The sequence below is a fragment of the Procambarus clarkii genome, chromosome 82 (genome assembly GCF_040958095.1).
Source record: "Procambarus clarkii isolate CNS0578487 chromosome 82, FALCON_Pclarkii_2.0, whole genome shotgun sequence".
Lineage (NCBI taxonomy): Eukaryota > Metazoa > Arthropoda > Malacostraca > Decapoda > Cambaridae > Procambarus > Procambarus clarkii.
This window is the reverse complement of record NC_091231.1, coordinates 11,690,388-11,709,235: the sequence shown is the minus strand read 5'-3', so window position 1 is coordinate 11,709,235 and position 18,848 is coordinate 11,690,388. Positions and strand designations below refer to the sequence as shown.

The following is an 18,848-nucleotide window of genomic DNA, read 5'->3' as shown; positions in this document are numbered from 1 at the left end:
ATGATTCAGTTTAGTGCAGGTGCAGTTTACATTGCAAGTTCACACGCGATGGTAAACCAAACATTGCAAGTTACTTTTCAGGACGAAAATATATATATACATAATTTTTATATAAGTAGAGATCTCGAATTTTTATGATAAGTGTTATTTATTCTCGTACACAGGTTTTAAAAATATATTATTTGATCTTATTAAAAAACAATTTTAAGAAGATATTTTTTTGCGCATTGGATTGAAAAAATATTAGTTAAATTTTTGTGACGGTTTAAAAACTGTAATGTTGTTAATGTTGTTTATAGTGTATTTGTTTTTTATTCTTTTTAGCAGTTTTGTGGTAATTAGGCGTTATTTTTCTGTGCATTGTTTTATCGTACTAGCAATTGTTTTGTTTGTACACACCTGGTGAGTGTCGAAATGCCATATATATAGTGTCATACACCGCATATAGTGTCAAGCACCACATATACAGTGTCAAGCACCACATATACAGTGTCAAGCACCACATATACAGTGTCAAGCACCACATATACAGTGTCAAATACCACATATACAGTGTCAAATACCACATATACAGTGTCAAACACCACATACAGTGTCAAGCACCACATATACAGTGTCAAACACCACATATACAGTGTCAAGCACCACATATACAGTGTCAAGCACCACATATACTGTGTCAAGCACCACATATACAGTGTCAAATACCACATATACAGTGTCAAATACCACATATACAGTGTCAAACACCACATACAGTGTCAAGCACCACATATACAGTGTCAAGCACCACATATACTGTGTCAAACACCACATATACAGTGTCAAATACCACATATACAGTGTCAAACACCACATATACAGTATCAAGCACCACATATACAGTATCAAGCACCACATATACTGTGTCAAACACCACATATACAGTGTCAAGCACCACATATAGTGTCAAACACCACATATACAGTATCAAGCACCACATATACAGTGTCAAACACCACATACAGTGTCAAGCACCACATATACAGTATCAAGCACCACATATACAGTGTCAAGCACCACATATAGTGTCAAGCACCACATATAGAGTATCAAGCACCACATATACAGTGTCAAACACCACATACAGTATCAAGCACCACATATACAGTGTCAAGCACCACATATAGTGTCAAGCACCACATACAGTGTCAAGCACCACATATACAGTGTCAAGCACCACATATAGTGTCAAGCACCACATATACAGTATCAAGCACCACATATACAGTGTCAAACACCACATACAGTATCAAGCACCACATATACAGTGTCAAGCACCACATATACAGTGTCAAGCACCACATATAGTGTCAAACACCACACACGGTTTCAAACACCACAAACACAGTATCAAAAACCACACATGTTATCAAACACTCCAACACTGCACCGGTGTCAAACCCCACAGCAGTTAAAACAAAACACAAACGCATCTAGTAAAACAAAAGAAACACTGTGTCAAACACCACATATACAGTGTCAAGCACCACATATAGTGTCAAACACCACATTGGTAAAGACTGCTAAACGAGGCATCAAAACTCAAACACCATATCAGAAATGTTCAAACAAATTACCTTAAATTAATTAATATGATTATTTAAATTATTAAATATACATTAATTACCTGTAATAACTAAAGTAAATATGTAATAACTAAATAAATATATAAACACCTAAGCAAAAACATAATTATTAATGAACTAGTTATTATAAATAAATGTGAACAAAATGACATATTCGCTCCTGCATTTCAATAATATGCAGGTGTGTGCAACATATGTGCAACAAGCACATATGTTGATCCTGGTGAGTGACAAGCCAAACTTGTCTTGGCTTAACCTAAGCTGCCCTACCTTGAGGCTACCTTGAGGTGCTTCCGGGGCTTAGTGTCCCCGCGGCCCGGTCGTCGACCAGGCCTCCTGATCTAACTTAAGCTGTATTGATCTAACCTAAGCTGCCCTGATCTACTCTAAGCTGCCCAGGCCTAACCTAAGCTGCCCTGGCCTAACCTAAGCTGCCCTGGCCTAACTTAAGCTGCCCTGGCCTAACCTAAGCTGCCCTGGCCTAACCTAAGCTGCCCTGATCTAACCTAAGCTGCCCTGGCCTAACCTAAGTTGCCCTGACCTAACCTAACCTAACTTAATCTAACCTAACCACAGCATAAACTACCATATATATATATATATATATATATATATATATATATATATATATATATATATATATATATATATATATATATATATATATATATATATATATTTGATCGTAGCTTCAAAAAACACTACTGGATTATTGTTAAACTTTGCCTCTACATATTGACGAAATAGCGAAAGATATTTAAACTTTGATTCCAAAATGCATATTAATGTCACCCAATGTGTCATATATTTTTGTTTAACTTTGTAAGTAAATAGATGGTGGCTTCACTCTCCAGATTTATTGGGAGGGGGGGAGGGTGTATGAGGGGACCCCCACTATATTGGTGGCCGAGGGTGGGCGGAGGGTGGCCGAGGGTGGCCGAGGGTGGGCGGAGGGTGGCCGAGGGTGGCCGAGGGTGGCCGAGGGTGGGCGGAGGGTGGCCGAGGGTGGCCGAGGGTGGCCGAGGGTGGCCGAGGGTGGCCGAGGGTGGCGGAGGGTGGGCGGAGGGTGGCCGAGGGTGGCCGAGGGTGGCCGAGGGTGGCCGAGGGTGGGCGAGGGTGGCCGAGGGTGTACGAGGAAGGGAGAGAGAGACAGAGAGGGACTTAACCAGACCTTCAACAGAGAACTTCACCAGCAGAACATCATGAAGCCCAACTGCTTCTCCTGACCCCCGCCGGTTGTAAACTATAGAGTTGGAAGTCATCTATGGTACATTTGGCAAGCGTGAGATAGATGAGACAGGAGGAAGGTCAGGTACTTATGGATACATCCACGGGGGTGGATGTATCCATCAGGATACATCGGGGATCGAACACTGACTTTGCAGGCAGGGAGGCCTATACACTACCGAGCAGTGCAAGTGACTGGACTACACAGGAGGGTGAAACTACTGACCCCTCCCTAGGAGGTAACCCCACAACAGTTACCTGACTCCCGGGTACCTGTTTACTGCTAGGTGGACAGAAGTATGAGGTGGAAATGAACCGTGACAAAACCATTTCTATCCCGCCCTGCGAATCGAACCCGGGATACCCGATTGTGAGTCGAAAGCGAAGCCGCCACGTGGAATTTTTTCACGTCATCTGACAGCGTACAAATGCCGCTCTTTTTAGTGAACTTAAGAGGATCGTAATATAGACGTTTGTTAGAGATAGCGTCGTTAGCCTCGATAGGCTGGTTAGGTTGTCCAGGTTCGTACGCTTCCGGTACGAACCTGTACAAAACCACTTCCGGGGGTCGAACCCTCAGAACGGACCGGTTTATGAACCTTCACGCCAGCCTGAAAAAAGCCTTAGCTTAGCCTTAAAGCTCGCGCACTTCACTCACGAAAACTTAATGTCACGGAGCTTAAGAAGAAGCTTTAAGCTTAAGTGCACAAAAGCTTCCTAAGCGTTTGTACACTTAAACCATTGAAAACGCCACATTTAATATATTTTAAAACGTGTACACTTAGAGCACTGAAATAGGTGTATTTAATATATTTCTCACCTGTACTCGGGCCACGGTACAGTAAATACTTCATATAACGAACATTTACATGCATTGGGATGCCACTGTACAAGAAATATTTAATAAACATCAAACTCCCTTACATGATTAATGGCCAGGCACGTTTTCTTTCACCTAATATTACTATTCACCTAGCAATAGTAAAGTTATTATTATTAGTAAAATCATTGGTGTTAGATATTGATCGTTCAATATTATTTTCAAGCATTATATGAATGTGTGATTAGTCAATTGATTATATTAAAGTACTAATCGCATCTCTGTAGTTGTTGTATTTTGTTTTGTATTTGCTGAATCTTATTGTAGTTTGCTGTATCTTATTTCTTCATTTCCGTACGTGTTTCAGTCGTAAATTTTATATATATATATCTCTAAATACTGCCTGACAGTCATTTGGATTCGTTTGTCTCGAATCAGCTTCAAGTGATTCATTCAGTGTTTAATATAAGGATTAGAAAATGTTTATAATGTTGATTTTGTGGTGGTTACTAATACACAAATTTCTCAATAGATTTTCATAGATTTTCCACACGTGTTAATTTTCCTCATCTATTACATATATATTTTTTCTTAATAAGATCTTAATGATATTGAAAAAATGTATGATTAAAATTGACGACGATTTTTTTTATTTTTTTCAAAATTAAAACACACTTTATCTGTATAAAAAGATAATTACATGAATTTACCTGAGGGTCAATATATCTAGTGGCCTCCCCGTGGACAAGAAGAAAGATGCCTATCCCCCTAACCCCCACCCCCCTAACCCTCACCCACCTAACCCTCACCCCCCATCCCCCCACCCCCCTAACCCCCACCCCCATCCCCCCACGGATGCAAGCATCTATTGTGAATGCTTTCAGCTCCTTTTATTAAATTTCCATTAACATAATTTAGCAGTAATGTGCAATCTCCACAATGTTAACACAGTCTCGTAAAGCCCTTAACATCTCTCTCGAGGTGTTAACATCATTAATAAATAGGATACTTAACCTTGCAATTAGTAATTTAACTTCACTCCTTTGCTTCTGAACTTTTAGGAAACATTTTTAACATTTGTGTAATCTGCTTCAGACTTCAGCAACAGTTCGGTATATCACTGTTCCTTTTCATCACACCTTGTCCTTATATCCCAGCTCCGTGTCCTCATATCCCAGCTCCGTGCCCTTATATCCCAGCTCCGTGTCCCCATATCCCAGCTTCGTGTCCTCATATCCCAGCTCCGTGCCCTCATATCCCAGCTCCGTGCTCTCATATCCCAGCTCCATGCCTTCATATCCTAGCTTCGTGTCCTCATATCCCAGCTCCGTGCCCTCATATCCCAGCTCCGTGCCCTCATATCCTAGCTTCGTGTCCTCATATCCCAGCTCCGTGCCCTCATATCCTAGCTTCGTGTCCTCATATCCCAGCTCCGTGCCCTCATATCCTAGCTTCGTGTCCTCATATCCCAGCTCCGTGCCCTCATATCCTAGCTTCGTGTCCTCATATCCCAGCTCCGTGCCCTCATATCCTAGCTTCGTGTCCTCATATCCCAGCTCCGTGCCCTCATATCCCAGCTCCGTACCCTCATATCCCAGCTTCGTGTTCTCATATCCCAGCTACGTCTCCTCATATCCCAGCTTCGTGTCCTCATATCCCAGCTTCGTGTCCTCATATCCCAGCTTCGTGTCCTCATATCCTAGCTTCGTGTCCTCATATCCCAGATCCATGCCCTCATATCCCAGCTCCGTGTCCCCATATCCCAGCTACGTGTCCTTATATCCCATCTTCGTGTCCTCATATCTCAACTCCGTGTCCTTATATCCTAGCTTCGTGTTCTCATATATTTTTCAATGTCTATATTGCCATGACAGCTTAGCACATTCTCGTGAACGAAGTTCTTAGTCTATTTCTTATCCCTTTCAAGTGTTATATAGTTATGGTGATAGCACTTTGACCCTATAATTACTCTGCCTCTTGCTGGGTACTTCTAACATAATGTTCCTAGCGATTAATGTACATAGTTTCAATATTAACGTGAATTAACCTGACTCTTCTAACTTGTTCACTTTTGTAGTATATATATTTATCATTTTTTTAAACATATTCGAATACTCCTTTTATATCACGTGATTTAACACAATTTAATATTATTTATTCACTCGAGATTTCCACAATTTAACATAATTGTTCACTGAAGATTTAACACACTTCAGTATCGTACGATGTTATTTAATGTTTTCTAGTTATTTAATGCTGTTTACATCAGCATTCTTGTTGATATATTACCCTGAATATCAGAAGATTTATGTGTTAAATTGTAATATTAACATTAACTCTAGATATGGTTTTACACGAATCTTTAAGTTTTCAACATTAACTTGTCATGTTTTCCTGTTGATTTATCAATCGACAGAAATTATTGAGGCCAATGCACGGAAAACATGAATACTTAGGTGCTATAATTTCGACTTAATACGTCGTATTTTGAACGGATTGGTCGATTACGTTTAAAAAGGCGAAGTGATGATCAGGGGGGGGGGGAGGGAAATTTAAAGGTTTCAGCCAAGTCATTATCTCGTCTATTATTTCAAATGTATTTTTTTTAACCCAATTCAATTGACTTTAATTTAACAATTCACGTAACTATGAATTTAACGATTCATCAATACGTTGATCAATTGTTTAGAGAGAGACGGTGATCGTGCGACCCCCCTTTTGTTTTTTTAATCGCTTTTATGGGTCAATTGAGAGTCATTTTTGGAGTCAGGTGTGTGTGTGTGTGTAATCTTTGGAGTCAGATGTTTGTCATTTTACGCCACGTGTATCTTACTCTTAATTACGTGCGTGTGTGTTATTTTGGAGTCAGGGGTGGCTCACTTTTAATTATATGTGACTCATTAATTTTGGAGTCAGGTATATCTCATTATGAGCCAAATGTGTGTCTAAACGAGCCAGGTATGATGCACCATGAATCGAATGTTTCTCATTGCGAGACAGAGGCGGCTGATTCTGAGACACATCTGTCTTATAATGAAATCACATGTGTAAGCCATATATGTCTCATTACGGTCGAGTTAAGTCACTGTTTTTTTAACTCTGAATCAGATGTTTCTCATCCTCATTCAGTTTTATCGCTCTTAACGCAATCAAACAATATCCCGGTGTCAGATTATAATGAGAAACAGTTTGATGGATTAAATCTATCTCATTTTTTGTGTGCATTTTAGTAATAAACTATTTCGTTGACTTTGAATATAATTTAACGCGTGTGTGTTGATATCATATGACACATGCTGACAGTTTTGTGACAGGTGTGTTGGGGAGTTTTTTGACAGGTGTGGACAAGTTTGTTGGAGCATTTAAACAGGTATGGTAGAGAGGGCGACACATGTGTGTGGGACCGAGAGAGGGCGGCACAGGTGTGGCCGAGAGAGGGCGACACATGTGGAGCAGAGATGCCAACACAGGTGTGGCAGAGATGGAGGCTCAGGTGTGGGAAGGCTCAGGTTATACAGCCAAATTGCTATAGCGGATTTTAAACCGATTAATTAACGATTCGTTTTTATTTTTTTGGTATCAGTGTACCTTCGGGTCTGTGCACCGTTAATTTATTGTACCTTCTGATTTGTGCATCACTTGTACCATTAGGTTCATGCACCACTGGGCTGTTGTACCGTTGGTCCTGTAAATGATTGCGGGTTTGTACCATTACGTTCACTGATCGACAGGTTTATGTACCGCTAAGCAGCTGTACCATAGAGTCCCCGTAATTCGTAAATTTGATGTACCGTCTGTTGTGTGTAAAGTCATGTTTCTGTACCATTAGTTGTGTGTAATGTCGGTTGATAAGGTATCCGTACCATTGGATGATATGCCCTGAGTACCGTCGGATGATACAGGCTGTGTACCGTCACTTTTTTTCTGTGTACCGCACCTGTCTCATTCGCGTAACATTGAGTACCTGTGTACCTGTGTACCTCGTGGCGTGAGCGTACCGATGTACCGCTGGGGTCTGTGTGGAATCGAATATGTACCCTCAAATCAATGTACCGTTGGTGTAGTGAACCTTTTTTTTTATTTTTTTAATTTCATCGAAATTTTCTCTCAGATATTTTCAGGTATATTTGATTTATTATCGGTAATATTAATAAAAATTAATAATTTGTATAAAGTGATGGTGAAAAGTTCGTCTCTCAATATATATAAAAATATCAGAAATAGCATGTTAACGTTCTGTTATTTTTAGAGGTAAAAGCAGCGACAGAAGCAAAAACAATGAATGAATTGCAACATTGCAATGTCCATTGATGGGAATACGTACCAAGAACTTTGATTAGAATGTTGTCTTCTTGATATGTCCTGTATAAAACTGGTTTAAAACTATGTCAAGATATTGAAAGTGTTCTCTCTAATACATTGAATATATATATATATATATATGTCTCTTTTTTTTGCAATCACGATCGTTTGTTCAATCAAGCGCGTGCAACGAGATGCTCTGAGAGGGAGCGAGTGTGTGAGAGAGAGGAAGAGTAAGAGAGAGAGAGAGAGACCGCGCGCAAGTAAGCCACGTCCTCCCTGCTCGGGTGGCAGGAGCCGACTGAAGCCCCTCCCGCGCGACCCGCCCACAACCCTCCCTCGAGGTGCGTCTCATGCCACTCACCTGCTGCTCGCCCCACGCATGCGCACCAGCCCCGCCGCCACGTGCTCGCCCACCGCCGACACCATCGCCGCCATCTTGGCCACTTCACGCGCCCAAATTATCGCCACTTTAGTCTCGAGACTTTTCCGGATCCATTGGGCCGTTAATCTTGATTGTTTCTCCCGCAGGATTATACCGAGCTCGTGTTGCGGTAGTGGGGGATGAAGACAGTTTGATTGTTTATTGCAGGTACTTAAACTATCAAATATGCAATGATACAGTCTTTGGAAATACAAAACTACACGATTGTATTTTATATTTAATTTGCGGAAATTATTATGTCTTACAGAAACCAGGTAAAAATAAAATATATTATATCGTTTTTCGACCGCAATGAAATTTAAATGGCTTAAAATTTACGTGATATAATTGTTTATTTAATTCTATGGAAGTGATCGTAGCCTAGTTAACTCATACAGATACAGCTACTGTATTTCAGTTGCATAAAATGCTTGGGGACCATTCAAGCTTGTTCGCATATATATATATATATATATATATATATATATATATATATATATATATATATATATATATATATATATATATATATATATCGTGTATACATACTTCAATAATACGTTTACACATTGATCATACTAATTCGCAAACGCTTATTTTATAACATATTGATATAGATAAATACATTTAATAATATATTCCGCCGCATATTTCGCTTACAATTACAGAAATTAAAATACAGTTACAGTAGAGCCAGTGCATCTAGAGCATAACAAATACAGTTACAGTATAACAAATACAATTACAGAATAACAAAAGCACCTATATTATAATAAAAACAGTTACAGCATAAAAAACGAAGCTACAGTATAATAAATCCAGTTACAGAATAATGCAGATACTGAATAACAAATACATTTACAGTGTAACAAAATACAATTACAGTATAACAAAGGTAGTTGCAGTGCCAAAAATATAGTCACATTACAGCAAATACAGCTACTGTATAATAAATACTGATACAGTAAAATAAATTCAGTAACAGTCTAGCAAATACAGCTACAGTCTAACAATTACAGTAACTTTCATAATTTCAGTTACAATCAGTTACAATCGTAGTTAAGCTAAAATAATTACGATTGTATTTATAACAAATGCAATGACACATTTACAGTCATAGTTTCTAATAAGTTATGAATACAATCAAAATTAGGTACACAATCCCAATTATGAATACAATCGCAATTACGAATATGACCACAATTACCAATATAATCAATTTCAAATACAATCACAATTGCGATTACAATGACAATTACGAATAAAATAAATGCGAATGCAAACATAATTAGAAAATCAATCGCAAATAGGAATACAATCGCAGTTACAAATACAAAAACAATGACAATAAAATTATCATTGTTAATTAATCCAATGGTAGCCAAGTAAATTAAGGTAATTATCAGGAGAAAGCACTAAGCTATTACGGCAAAATACAATGAAGTCAAGTAAGTTAAATGTGGGTGGCTCTTCCCGTAGACTTTTTCGCGCCGGTGTTAAAAAAATATGTGTGCGAAATTAGGGCGATAATCGCATACGCCTGTCACTAGGATTGACCCTTCTGCGACATGGGTTTTTATACTATACACAGTTGACATACACGGTGATATACTTGATACACACTGTGTAACCTTTCATATAGTTTAGGGCAGGTGTATAATGTCCAGGGACCTTAGTATCAAACAGCTGGGTCTTGATATACAAACAAAGCAAAACAAATCAGTATTAAATAATACCGCATTTTCATTATTCTCTCCCTCACGACTGATTTAATAAATTACAGATTATCAATATTTTTACTGATTAGATATAATGATTGATCAATAAACAATATATATACATTATATTAAAACTGAGTTTATCATTAATTATCAACTGAGTTTCTATTAATTGAGAAAGTATATCAACTGAGTTTCTATTAATTTCTTGTATTATTTGTTTTATTTCATTATTTAATTTGTTGTTTTTATTTGGTACGTTTATTTAGTGGTTTATATTTGGTCATTTAGTGACATATATATATATATATATATATATATATATATATATATATATATATATATATATATATATATATATATATATATATATATATGTCGTACCTAGTAGCCAGAACGCACTTCTCAGCCTACAATTCAGGGCCCGATTTGCCTAATAAGCCAAGTTTTCCTGAATTAATATATTTTCTCAAATTTTTTTCTTATGAAATGATAAACCTACCCATTTCATTATGTATGAGGTCAATTTTTTTTTATTGGAGTTAAAATTAAGGTAGATATATGACCGAACCTAACCAACCCTACCTAACCTAACCTAACATATCTTTATGGGTTAGGTTAGGTTAGGTAGCCGAAAAAGCTAGGTTAGGTTAGGTTAGGTAGGTTAGGTAGTCTAAAAACAATTAATTCATGAAAACTTGGCATATTAGGCAAATCGGGCCTTGCATAGTAGGCTGAGAAGTGCATTCTGGCTACTAGGTACGACATATATATATATATATATATATATGTATATATATATATAATATATATATATATATATATATATATATATATATATATATATATATATATATATATATATATATATGTATATATATATATAATATATATATATATATATATATATATATATATATATATATATATATATATATGTCGTACCTAGTAGCCAGAACGCACTTCTCGGCCTACTACACAAGGCCCGATTTGCCTAATAAGCCAAGTTTTCATGAATTAATTTATTTTTGACTACCTAACCTACCTAACCTAACATAACCTAACTTTTTCGGCTACCTAACCTAACCTAGCCTATATAGATAGGTTAGGTTAGGTTAGGTAGGGTTGGTTAGGTTCGGTCATATATCTACGTTAATTTTAACTCCAATAAAAAAAAATTGACCTCATACATAATGAAAAGTGTAGCTTTATCATTTCATAAGAAAACAATTAGAGAAAATATAATAATTCATGAAAACTTGGCTTATTAGGCAAATCGGGCCTTGCATAGTAGGCTGAGAAGTGCGTTCTGGCTACTAGGTACGACATATATATATATATATATATATATATATATATATATATATATATATATATATATATATATATATATATATATATATATATAAGCCAAAATGAGTAAATATTTGTTTGATTAAAACTTAGATTAACGATTGCTTAGATGATTAAAAACTTAGATTAACGATTGCTTAGATGATTAAAAACTTATATTAACGATTGCTTAAATTAGCAAAAGCTTAGATTAAAGATTGTTAGAATTAGCAAAAGCTTAGATTACCGAAAAGTTTAGAATAACGAAAGCTTAGATTACAGGAAGTTAAGATTAACGAAAGCTTAGATTAATGATTGCTTAGATTAGTTCAAAATCAGATTAGTGAATAATCTAAATAGTGAATTTTTTTTTATTTTGAAACTGAGCTTTATGGAGACTGGAAAATTCCTGTGATTATTCATTATGTGTAAGGAAATAGTACACCTCGTGATCGAGTGTCAGATATGGAACCACCTGGAAAATACCTTCTAGCGACTGTATTCTCGAGAGTCCTCCATGTTGCCCATTCTCTTGGTTTGCCACTCTATAAAAAAATAAAATGGTCTGAGAGCGTATTACGATTCCAATAATAGTCTACTTGTAAACTGGCAAGTGAAGCTGTGTACTATACAAAGAATATTCTCAAGTTATAACTTTATTGAATCATAAATCGTTGGTCTAAAATTTAAACAATTTTTCTTTGAAACGGTCTGAAGAATTTCGGTTTCTGTAAAATAAATTATAGGGGATACTGAATAATACGTCGTATTAAAGTGACCAAATGAAACGAAACCTAACCTTAACCTAACCCAGCCACGGACAGAGAGTAGATAAAAGCACTAATTACGTAGTTGCTTTGAAGTGATTACCTCCAGAGTACCTCCTCCCTGAGGACAGATTTTTCACGTGCAAAAGAGAAGACATAAATACACAGAAATATGAGAAATACGTGAATAAAGAAAACGAAAAACGCTGAAAATTAAGTTGAATACGAAAATGGCAAGAACTACAAAGATGGGAGAGAGAGAGAGAGAGAGGACGAGAGGAAAGAAGGACATAGAGAAGATATTAATTAATGAGTCAGCGTTCCAGGATGGAATAGGAGGTCGTGAAGGAGGCTGAGAGTTAAGTAACGCCTCGTTGAGTCAGTTCTTATACAGACCGGCTTGATAGAATGGCAGTGATAGTAACATGAGCAAGATGCTCACATCATTAACGGAACATGATGAAAATGGGAAAATGATGAGGATGCGGACATGTCCCAATGAAGATGGTGACATGATGAAGATGGTGACATGATAAAGATGGTGACATGATGAAGATGGTGACATGATGAAGATGGTGACATGATGAAGATAGATAGAGACATGATAAAGATAGTGACATGATGAAGACGGTGACATGATAAAGATGGTGACATGATGAAGATGGTGACATAATGAAGATAGATACTGACATGATAAAGATGGAATATTATCAAGGTAAAACAATATTGAGTGAATGAGACGTTCAATAATGTATTTAATATTTGGTGTCTGCAAATTCGAGCTCTTGGACCCCGCCTTTCGAGCCGATCTATTGTGTTGGAGGAGAATGGGTGTTTGTGAGGAGAGAGAGAGAGACAGGTCCTCAGAAGTAAAAGTTAACCCGAAGGTGAACCAGACGGAATTGTAACTGCTAATTGCTGTTTATTCCCCCCTTAATGACCCAAGGAACTACTAGGGGCCGAAATATGTAACAGCCAAGGAATATCTCTGAATTAATATTTGGCTGAATAAAATATAAAACGTGATGTTCCCCTGGGCTGAGGTAATACTCAAGGGATGTATGTTAATTAATAATGGATTCAATTAAGTTGTAAATAGAATTCCCCGTTTCAATTCTACCCTCCGTGCCTTTAAAATAATCCTAATTAAAACCATTACAATGCCTTCCCACTCCATGCAATTGGGAAACAGGATTGTGATGATTACAAGGAATTACAAAGGAATCCAAACAGCAACAAACTATTAGATCCAAACTATGCTCCTGTTTTATGTAAAAAAAAAGTATTTCGGAACAATGTAAGGCGCTGATTTGAAGAGAAATATTTGTTTAATCTATTTTTAAAAGTATTCGTTTCGGTCTGTCCTCAGTCCACAATCGGAAATCCCGGGTTCAATCCCCGGAAGGGGCAAAAATGATTAGGCACGTTTCATTTAACCTGATTCACCTATTCACCTTGCAGTTAAATGTTTCCCCCGGGAACTATAGGCCTTTGTTGTAGGCTGTAGGAGAAGTCAGTATTAGGCCTACGGGGGGTGCCTCCTTACATCACGTTCTAAACGCTTACTACATGTCAAAATAAATAATTTTGCTTCCTTGGAGTGAAGTCGTTTGTTAATTATTAATTTTTAAATTATTCTTACGTGCTGAATTTGATTATTCTACTTTAAAGTATTCTTTTCTGGGTCCAGATTTGTATGTTGATTATCTATGAGACTTTCAATTCTGAATATATTCGTGTCTTTTCAGCGGGATTAATATGATTCATTATTAATCATATATCAATGAAAATCGTTTTGAGGCAATGGAGTGACTCGAACCTGCGTTCTGGTGAGACACCAGAACGGCGTTCTGGTCCCAGACACCGGCGTTAACCAACTAGGCCACGATGGTACAAAAGTCAACCAACCTGGAACTCTACTGAATTCACTAGGATGTCCTGGAACCCCCAAACAGGAGCCCAACCAGGGTTTTTACAGGCGACCCGATCACACTCTGACGACCTCGTCAGGACGCCAATATTGCGACCCTTAATTAGAGGGGTTGACTCACTAAATGTTATACTGCGCGGTCTCAAATAATGGTTTCTGTGAGTTTTCCAGCTTTTCCAGCTGATTGGTCGATAGTTACAAGGAAAATAATTATTTCTCATTTATTGGTGAGACATTTGAGGCTTTCCACTCCTGCGGGAGTGTTGGTCTCTCTCGAGGGGGATTTATTGAAAAGTTCGCGGTCAAGAAATTCGTAATATTATTTTTAACTTTATTATTTATATTTATTTATATTGGCACATAATGGTCGGTTTAGCGACGGCCTCGGTTCTTTCAGGTCGGCGTTCGATCCCCGATGCTCCAAGTGGTTAGGGCACTTTCCCTCCATACTATCCCTGCTCCCTATCCTCAAATCCCCTCCAAGTGTTATATAGTTGTATTTTCACCTGTAATTAGTGACAGTGAAATTAGTGCTTTCTCCTCATATTTTCCTTTAACCTGTTCACAACACGACCACAACGTGAATACAATTTTGTTAATTGTATAGTAATAGTGTTATTAAATAGATATATTATTTAAATTTAGCATAGTAAATGCAAAACAAAAAATCATTCCTTCCTATACTTGCATCTCTTTTTGTTTCTTCAATTCTCATTATACGTAGAATTTTTATTTTTAACCCAATCTGTTACTTCCTTTTTTTCAATGCTGGTGATACTTCATTACCTCACAATGCTTTACCCTAACACGAGTCTGGTCTCATAATGTCCGGTCGTGTGAAGCATTAGTCTTTCTCTTGACTTAATGGCCATTTTCGTACGGTTAAATGATCACGGGTTCTTTGAATCCGGATTCCTATATTTCTTGTGGGAACGCTGTCCGTATTGTTTGTTTATGTTTTTGTTTGAGAGTTTTGTACCATTACCGGGTTTTCTTGTTTTGTTCTGGGAGTTATGTGTAGTGTGTTTGTCATTCGTGAACAGGTACGATGGTCTCCGGATTATCTAGTATTTCATCAGGTTTAGGAAGATTAGCAAAATTAGCAGGATTAGCAGAACTGGAAGGATTAGCAAGGCGGTAATTTCTCATCGTTTTGGATTGCTGCATTGAGGCTTTGGTAGGTAAATACACTATTATCTCTAAATTAAGATTTTTGTAATTTGAGTCCAGGTAAATAGTTAATTGTTCAGTGTCGGTGACGTCGTCTTCTAAATCATTGCTCTTGCATGAAGCTGCGTTGCAGTCCTCGGGAGACTTGATCGTTGAAGGTCGAGAGTCACCTATAATAAAAACGAAAACGCGACCTTCTGTGTTTGGAAGTCCCGCTAGGTCTTGAAATAATAATATACTCCTGTGTATACTGTGAATTATTTTGGTGTATATACATAGATGAATATACATATATGATGTATGTGTGCAGGGGGGGGCTACTGTGGTGGTGGTGGTGGCAGGGCGTGGAAGGGGAAAGGTAGGGGTGGAAGGGGAGTGGCAGGGGGTGGCAGGGGGAAGGCAGGGGGTGGCAGGGGTGGCAGGGTGTGGCAGGGGGTGCCAGTGAGGTGGCAGGGGGAGGCAGGAGGTGGCATGGAGTGCCAGGGGTGGCAGAGGGTGGCAGGAGGAGGCAGGGGGGGGGGTGGCAGGGGGGTGGCAGCACCAAGTGAGGTGTGTGCGGGACCACTTGGGATGATTAGTGATAAACACGAGAGCTGAAAAAGCTTCGAGACACATCGCCAACATCAATATCAATTACCCGCCTGCCTGAGGAGCTGGAGGAAGGTGGTGGTGTGGTGGTGGTGTGGTGGTGGTAGTGTGGTGGTGTGGTGGTGGTAGTGTGGTGGTGTGGTGGTGTAATGGTGTGTCGGTGGGGGTAGTGTGGTGGTGGTGTGGTGGTGTAATGGTGTGTCGGTGGGGGTAGTGTGGTGGTGGGGGTGGTGTGGTGGTGGTGCTGCTGTGGTAGTGGGGATGGTAGTACAGGTTGAGGCTACAGAGGTGGTCCTATTGACACAGGTAATAAAGACCAGGGTTCTGTAAACAATGCAAATTTAATGCACTTTAGGGTCCCGGTAGTACAGTCGGGTTCGCTCTCGACGCACAATCGAGAATTCCAGGCTCGAATCCCGGGCGGGACAGAAATGGTTGGGCTCATATCCTTTCACCTAATATGCCTCTGTTCACCTAACAGCAAGGCGATACTCATATATATATATATATATATATATATATATATATATATATATATATATATATATATATATATATATATATATATATATATATATATATATATATATATATGTGTGTATATATATATATATATATATATATATATATACAAGGGCATCAGAGTGAAAGAAACTCTGCCCATTTGTCTCCGCCTCCACCGGGGATCGAACCCGGAACCTCATGACTACGAATCCCGAGTGCTGTCTAAAGAGGCCTGGCAGGAGCCTCCTAAAATAGAGCGCTCTTATTTTTACACGTGAATTTAGTGGAGAAAACTATTATAGTATTTTCATCATACATTTACTGAAAGTGATTTTCAAATGTTTTTTTCTTGTAGGTTAAAACATGTGATTTTGTTCCAGAAATTAACATACGGTGTTTTGACTGCGACTTTACGATAATAGGATCGAAACCTAACAATAGGGGAATTAGACACATAGGGAGAAATTAAACCAAACTACGGGACTCATAATCCTGTAGTTTGGTTTAGCCACGTGTTACTGAGGCTGCCGACCTGTGTTACGTGACAGAAAACGAGTTACGAGGATGTAGAGTAGTTACGCTGGATGGAATTGACGTACGTGTGTATCATCAACGAGACAGATCACGGAAACAAGCCATGAGGGTGGTTGACAACGTACAGTGAGTGACCTGAAACAAGTTACAGACGCTGGGTCAAATTGCTGATCAAAAGCGTCCGAATCGTAAGGACTGGTTGATGGGAATTACTTTCCCAGGGGATGGAAAAGAATTATAGTGAGCTGGGAATGAGCTGTGGGACTCAGAATGAGTTGTGGGAGCTGGAAAGGTTTCACGAGGGAGTGTGATTTGGTTTCAGGATCTGAGAAGTAGTTGAGTAATCAGATACGAGTTACAAGGTCTGAGATCAACTTGTGAGACTATGCCCTTCCCGAAGGGGTAAAGTAGTTGCCCTGAGAAAGTGGTAACTCATTACGACTATATGGCACTTTGAAGGGATACCTGGACAAGGATTTAGGAGGGAAGGAATGGTGCCCAATTTCTTAGACGGTCGGGGATTAAACTCAGGCCTGCTAGAAGCGCGGCCGGCGCTGTACCGTCCGTTTCAAGTGGTTAGGCTAAATTTGAAAGTGTATCATCTGTATCCACAGTCTACATGGCAAAACGATCACAAGCACTTAGAGTTAATAGAGTTATCTGAAATGTTGTTATTTAGGAATTTGCTCTGAAGTGTCTGTTTTAAGTGATGACAGATTGTTATATATTGTAGAGATGAGACTCCTTGTGGTGAGGGGTGATTGTGGTGGCTGAGCCGCTAGGGGCGTGAGCAGTGAGGGTGATTGTGGTGGCTGAGCCGCTAGGGGCGTGAGCAGTGAGGGTGATTGTGGTGGCTGAGCCGCTAGGGGCGTGAGCAGTGAGGGTGATTGTGGTGGTGGAGCCGCTAGGGGCGTGAGCAGTGAGGGTGATTGTCGTGGTGGAGCCGCTAGGGGCGTGAGCAGTGAGGGTGATTGTCGTGGTGGAGCCGCTAGGGGCGTGAGCAGTGAGGGTGATTGTGGTGGCTGAGCCGCTAGGGGCGTGAGCAGTGAGGGTGATTGTCGTGGTGGAGCCGCTAGGGGCGTGAGCAGTGAGGGTGATTGTGGTGGCTGAGCCGCTAGGGGCGTGAGCAGTGAGGGTGATTGTGGTGGTGGAGCCGCTAGGGGCGTGAGCAGTGAGGGTGATTGTCGTGGTGGAGCCGCTAGGGGCGTGAGCAGTGAGGGTGATTGTCGTGGTGGAGCCGCTAGGGGCGTGAGCAGTGAGGGTGATTGTCGTGGTGGAGCCGCTAGGGGCGTGAGCAGTGAGGGTGATTGTCGTGGTGGAGCCGCTAGGGGCGTGAGCAGTGAGGGTGATTGTCGTGGTGGAGCCGCTAGGGGCGTGAGCAGTGAGGGTGATTGTCGTGGTGGAGCCGCTAGTGGCGTGAGCAGTGAGGGTGATTGTCATGGTGGAACCGCTAGGGGCGTGAGCAGTGAGGGTGATTGTCGTGGTGGAGCCGCTAGGGGCGTGAGCAGTGAGGGTGATTGTGGTGGTGGAGCCGCTAGGGGAGTGAGCAGTGAGGGTGATTGTGGTGGTGGAGCCGCTAGGGGAGTGAGCAGTGAGGGTGATTGTCGTGGTGGAGCCGCAAGGGGAGTGAGCAGTGAGGGTGATTGTGGTGGTGGAGCCGCTAGGGGAGTGAGCAGTGAGGGTGATTGTGAGGTTACTGAGAGTGTGTGTTGCTTCTCTTGCAAGATGCGTGCATAACGGCAGTTGTTTACCTCAGGGAGGGTTAGTGTTGGGGGGGGGAGGGATGCTGGTGATGCCCCCTGGAGGAGGCAGGTGGGATCTGTGGCTCCTACTGGTGATGATGGTGATGTTGGTGATGCTTGTTGGAGGGTGGGGGGCTGAGGCGAGGGGTTGGCTGGTTTTAG

General features: G+C 39.9%; 2 protein-coding genes across 2 annotated transcripts in view; both read right to left on the bottom strand.

Moving 5' to 3' along the window:
* The window catches only part of LOC123753399 (uncharacterized), a 242,855-nt gene extending 234,591 nt beyond the window's left edge, over window positions 1–8,264 (bottom strand). Inside the window, exon 1 of the mRNA XM_069316112.1 lies at window positions 8,000–8,264. The gene's annotated coding sequence lies outside the window, so the exon portion shown is untranslated. The remainder of the gene's footprint in view (window positions 1–7,999) is intronic.
* Window positions 8,265–17,664: 9,400 nt separating this feature from the next.
* LOC123764206 (mucin-13-like) lies at window positions 17,665–18,384 on the bottom strand. The gene has a single exon (XM_045751742.1). It carries the CDS (start codon window positions 18,382–18,384, stop codon window positions 17,665–17,667), a length of 720 nt encoding a protein of 239 aa, XP_045607698.1.
* Between the last annotated feature and the right edge of the window lie 464 nt (window positions 18,385–18,848).

Bases quoted from the DNA above. Each gene is read 5' to 3' on its own strand.
- LOC123764206 (XM_045751742.1), bottom strand. From the start codon at position 18,384: ATGACAATCACCCTCACTGCTCACGCCACTAGCGGCTCCACCACGACA.